Here is a 5,857-nt window from a genome sequence, read left to right as displayed (position 1 = left end):
TTTTAAAAAAAAAAATCTAATCTGAAGGGCTGCGGTTTTAATCCTAAAACGCAGCTTCTTAACTCAAAGGGCTGCATTTTAGGATTAAAACTGCATCACCTTAAGAAGGGTTGCGGTTTATAAAACGCAGTCCTTCTGGTATAAAAGGGCTGCAGCCTCTTAACTCAAAGGGCTGCGTTTTAGGATTAAAACCGCTGCCCTTCACCTTAAGAAGGGATGCGGTTTATAAAAGGTAGCCCTTCTGGTCTTAAAAGGGTTGCTTATTAGGATTAAAACCGCAGCCCTTCATTTGAAGAAGGGCTGCGGTTTTAGTCCCAAAAGGCCAAAACGCAACCCTTCTAGATACGAAGGGTTGTGTTTATGTATAAAACCGCAACCCTTTGTTTTGAAGGGCTGCAGTTGAAAACCGCAACCCTTCCTTTATGTTGAAGGGTTGCTATGGAAAGGGCAGCTGGGAAAAAACGCAGCCCTAAGAGCCGTTTTAACCGCAACCCTTCCTTATTTTTCCACTAGTGATAATTTAATTGAAGCATTCCAAATCTATAGCCTTTAATCCCGATTGCAATTTTCAAAAAGATTGAGAACCCAATTCTTCTCAAATTAGACTGCTATTAAGTAGTTTATTCATTTATGCAAGAAATCGAGAAGAAAAGCCACCTAAACTTGAATAACAATTATCTTCCTAGATTCTACAAAACTTTAACTATAATCTGGTTTACCAGTTATTTTAGGTCGGCAATTTCAAACCGCTACGAGTCTCACTATATAATTATTAATTATTTCTATAGTAATTTGGGACTTGGATCTCATGGTTACGTATGCGTACTATTTCAATTCTCATTTTCCCTTGAAAAGAAGAAAACTTTCTTAAAAAAAAAAAAAAAAGAAGAAGAGAAGATAACGAAACCTCGACACTTACCATGACTAAAGAAAGGGGAACAAGACAAAGACTTCCTCTTTTTTCCCAGGAATGGATATGTTCACTGTTTAGTTAAAGTAAATCCAACACAAAATACACATCAAAAACTTCCTTACGCATTGCTGAATCCTCACTTAAAGTATCAACACAAGAACCCAACTGCAACAACTAGATTTCCACTTTCATTCTCTCAGCTCTTCGTCATTTCCTAGTCTTCCCCCATCCATAAAGATATAAATTCATCACTCTTTATTTTGCTGTAATATATAATTTAAATTCTCCTTTCTAGTACTATATCTAACTTTGTTTTTTTTGGGTTTTTATTATAATACCTTATATATAGAGCTACGCGTATTTGCTTCACTTTTCCCCTCCCATTTTTTCCCACTTACCAACTTTCGTCACTCCTTTGTAGTTTGTGTACATACACATACACTCTTCCTCATCTCAATTTTCATCATATAAAGTTTCATGTCACTTTGATTTAGCTTTCTCCATAAATCCAATCATAATATCTTCCATGGATTATTATCAAACTTTCTCTCTTTTCTTGGTCTTAAACTTGTTATTCTTCAAGGGTACTTTAGGTGCAACAATCACATTATTAAACAAGTGTGATTACACAATTTGGCCCGGGGTATTACCTAATGCGGGTAGCCCGGATTTAGGATCCACCGGGTTCGAGCTCTCCTCCGGTGGGTCAAAATCCTTCCAGGCCACTCCAGGTTGGTCGGGCCGGATATGGGCCCGAACCCGTTGTGAGCCCGACCCGATCTCGGGCCTGTGGATATGCTCAACAGGGGATTGCGGGTCGGGTCAAGTTGAATGCAACGGGTCCGGGGCGACCCCGCCCGCCACCCTATCAGAGTTCACCCTCGGAGCTGCGCCCGGGGATCATGACTACTACGACGTTAGCCTTGTTGACGGGTTCAACGTTCCGATGATCATCGACGCTGAAGGCGGGTCCGGGTCCTGCTTGACCACTGGATGTGCATCCGACTTGAATCAGCATTGCCCGAATGAGTTGCGGGTCGGGGCAGGCGACGCGTGTAACAGCGCGTGTGGAGTGTTTGGGACTCCGGAATATTGTTGTAGTGGCCCAAATGCTTCACCAGATACATGCACGCCTTCAGCATACTCGCAAATATTTAAGAGTTCGTGTCCACGAGCGTATAGCTATGCATTTGATGATGCGACGAGTACGTACACATGTGTAGGTGCTGATTATACGATTACTTTCTGCCCTTCTTTAACAAGGTCAGTATATTATATATAGAAAATTAAGAACTCATTATTAATACTATTACCATGCAGTATGCACTCGCTATTTGACAATTTGTGCAAGTATTTTATGATTAAAAAGTAACTGTCTCTTGTACAAACCGTGTATAAATTTGCTATAATTATAATATATGGTCTTTTTGCGAATTATTGCGTTTATTCGAGAAAATATTTATATGGGAAGACAAGGTAAAAAAGAGGGGAAGAAAATCATAATTGTTCATAGTTTGACGTACACAAAGTTAAAAACAATAGTTAAATAAAGAAAAATTAGAGAAAAAGTAAGAGAAAATCATAAGGTTGAAAATAATACAAAATTTAAGAAAGTTTGAGAGAAAATTAGGTGAAAGATGATGCATCATCTATTTGATGCAAGTATGCAACAATTAATTAATAATCGAGACGCCAAATATTTTTTTTTAAAATAATGCACAAAGGAAAAAAAATTTTGGCATCGGATATTTATAAAGTATCCATTCTTAATTTTATCATTCATTGCTATATACAATGTAGTTTTGAACAAATTTTCTTATATTATTATTTATAAATGTTATCATCTAACTATCTTTCTCCACCTTTTAAATCAACCCTTTTTTTTCCTTTTCAAGTTTGAGTTTGTGCGTGGGAAACCTTTATTCCATTCATATCCTCTTTGAGTTGCTTGCTTTGGACCTTTAGAATTTCATTTGCCAAATTGACTGTTTCCATCTTATTAAAATGTAAAGTTTATGAAATGTAAAGTTCATGAAATGTAAAGTACATCCATGTTGGCCGATGTGATAATATTTATCGATTCTGCAAATCGTGAAAGTAAAATAAACTCCTAATTAAAATGCATGCATCGTGCATGCTTCTTATCGTTGGTTGTTGACGAGGTGCTACGTCCGGAAACTTTTTTCAGTTCAACTTATTTAAAATCTTATAAAATAAGATAAAATAAGATAAGATAAAATAAGATATTATGTTTAACTTATTTTCACTCATTTCAAAAAAATATAAGATAAGATAAGTTCAGATAAAATAAGACAATTAGTTGAACTAAACGGACCCTCACCGGTTGACAAATAGGTGAATCTCTTTACTTCCCTTTTAGGTCATTCTATGACGTCTCTGTAGCTTTTTTTTTTTTGGTCAATAGATTTTGTTATTGATTGTTCATAGATTTTCAACTTCGTCTTCAGGGTTCAAAAATTACTTTAATTATTGACTTCTGATTCTGATACTTCTGCTTAAAATGCAAGAAGACAAAAAAAATGTCACATATATTTTTAACAAACTTGTGCTAGGAGTACTATATAGAGTAGTATTATTGTTCCCACTTTCCATTTTCATTTATAATTTTTCTATCAAAAAACTACCCGTATAAATCAAGTGATATCACCACTAACTCTATTTGGTAAATCTCCAAAATAGAGCGAGATCAACAAAAAGATACCAAAAGGTATAAGAAATTTTTTTAACAATTATCTTTAGGCTATATAAGGATTTGTTGAAACTATGATTTATAGCGCACAACACATGTAGTGTTCCACGTTAATAAAAGAATAGACACTACAAGGGGATGAGTCTTTTGCAATGGAAAAATCAGTCGCTAATCGTAGATATTCCGTTGCAACAACCATTTTGTGACATATTAACGCCTGATTTTTCCCGTCACTAAAACTCTCGTCGCAATTTATTTCCGTCTCGAATGTGTGACAGAAATCTTTTTGTTCCAAATTTCAGACTTGTAATAAGCATCATATATTTGCCATATAGTGCAACAAGGCTACTCCCATATTGCCATATGATTTTAGGTGAAACCTCCTTTGTCTTGTGAAATAGACACTCTCTCTTTATGATGGGCGCGACACAACTTATTATCAGAGCCAGACCCACAGCTGGGAACATTATTTTACTCTAAGCAATATTTTATAGGATTAAAAATATTAATAAAAGTAACAACATGATTTTCACTTTTAATTGTCATGATTCTAACAAGGTATTTTTGAAATATGCAGCCAACAAAAATCGTCACTTGATTCTGAATCTTCATCAACTGGATCAGAAACCGGGTCCGGATCTGGATTTGATTCAAATAGTGAGTCGGAATCAGCATCTGGCTTCAGATCTTTGTTTGGATCTTATAAATGTCATAAAAAATTCTGCGTAGGAGGTGGTCAGTTTATGTCGAATGCAAGCAATATAGTAACCAACTCCAATAATGTTTTTGCTTGGCAATTCATGCTAATTTTCATTATTGCTACAACAGTTACCCAATTAAGTTCTCTATAAGTTATTGTTCCTCACTCACAGAAGAACTCTCATACAAACTTTGATGATACAACTATCTCAAAGGCCAAAGCTCCTCCATGCACATAGATACGACGTCACAAAATATTTTGTACAACCATTACAAATTTCTTAGCGGCATAAACTTGGATATCTTGGAGTTATCTAATTTTGAATTATTTATCTCTTTTTCTATTACTTGACGCGCGGGAGGAGGGGGTGAGATTTTTTTTTTATTTTTTTCACCTCCAATTATTGAATTCTTTTGACTGATACTTTGCAATGAAAAAGCAACGACAGTCGACAAGATAGTGCACCTACAAAAATTACTTTTTTGCTAAGGATGTTCATATGATTTGTGATCGCAAAAGATTCTTATGAATCTACTGATATGTAAAGAGAAGTGTATGATCAGGAAAAGTGGATTCATTAAACTTTTACTGCTCAAAAAACATAGAGCACCGAAATTGCTGAAATCGCAAGATTGGTAGCTTTGCTTCCCCATAAGCGCTCGAAAAATATTCGAAGAATGATTCTACGAATTTTGAGCTAGCTAGTGTAATGTAATTATTGTTGGAAGTTCAACAATTTCTCGAAAAACATCAAAGTCAGCAGTGGAAAAACAAAGTAAAAGGATTTTGTCTCATATTGGAAAAATAGCTATGTTTCACATTGTTTATTATTAATAGGAATTCCCTAACACTCATTGTTTGATGGAGTGCTAGAAGTATGGACGTACCACATACGCGTGCGCCGGTAGGGCCTGGCTCGTGGTGAGCGTGGGCGTGGTCTATGGTTCGTTTTAGATCTCTTTTTTTTGACGCAATTGCAAGTATCTCGACATGCCTTTATTAGCGTATTCTGTAAGCGTTGCTAGCAAGATTGTCTCCATCCAAGGTGCGTGAGCACACATATCTTGGAGTCGTGCTAATTAATCGTGGAGGGCGATCGCTTGATTTCTACTGCACCGGAGTTGCGAGAAATCGTCTTTTAGGACAGTAGTAATCCACGTCACGGCAAACTGTTTTCCACTCTTGCTTCAACATATAAGTTTCATTTTGTTATTTTATTTGCAACAATTATGACAACTCCAATTCTCCAATGTTGTTGAAGTTGTAATATGTGAGGGAGAGGAAAGACATGATCCAAAGACCAAAATCATTAACTCAATTCATCAAGCTAAGTAGTAGGAGAGTAACAAGCTGGCTAAAATTAAACTTCCTAATCCCTCTCCATTAGCTGTAAAATCTATATCTTACACTCAGCTGCGTCTAAAGTTCCAAATGAGAAAAAATAGCTTTGGGTGTACGGTACACCCAAATACTACCTCTGTTTTTTTTAGCTGCAACGATTAGACATTTTCCCTCTCTACTTTATTTATGTCAA

The 5,857-nt window shown here is 36.0% G+C and overlaps 1 protein-coding gene across 1 annotated transcript; it reads left to right on the top strand.

Moving 5' to 3' along the window:
- The first annotated feature begins 452 nt into the window (after nt 1-452).
- On the top strand, nt 453-5,356 carry LOC104905129 (thaumatin-like protein 1). Its single transcript, XM_010693579.4, has 2 exons — nt 453-2,176; nt 4,201-5,356. Exons 1-2 carry the CDS (start codon nt 1,440-1,442, stop codon nt 4,472-4,474), a joined length of 1,011 nt encoding a protein of 336 aa, XP_010691881.1. The 5' UTR covers nt 453-1,439; the 3' UTR covers nt 4,475-5,356.
- The last annotated feature ends 501 nt before the right edge of the window (nt 5,357-5,857 follow it).

This window comes from Beta vulgaris, chromosome 1 (genome assembly GCF_026745355.1).
Source record: "Beta vulgaris subsp. vulgaris cultivar EL10 chromosome 1, EL10.2, whole genome shotgun sequence".
NCBI classification, from domain to species: domain Eukaryota; kingdom Viridiplantae; phylum Streptophyta; class Magnoliopsida; order Caryophyllales; family Amaranthaceae; genus Beta; species Beta vulgaris.
The sequence above is the reverse complement of the archived record's forward strand: the minus strand, read 5'-3'. Positions and strand labels throughout refer to the sequence as shown.

Excerpts from the sequence above, each read along its gene's own strand:
- LOC104905129 (XM_010693579.4), top strand. The coding sequence starts at position 1,440 with ATGGATTATTATCAAACTTTCTCTCTTTTCTTGGTCTTAAACTTGTTA. Across the intron at positions 2,177-4,200 it reads TTCTGCCCTTCTTTAACAAG|CCAACAAAAATCGTCACTTG; the intron begins GTCAGTATATTA and ends TGAAATATGCAG.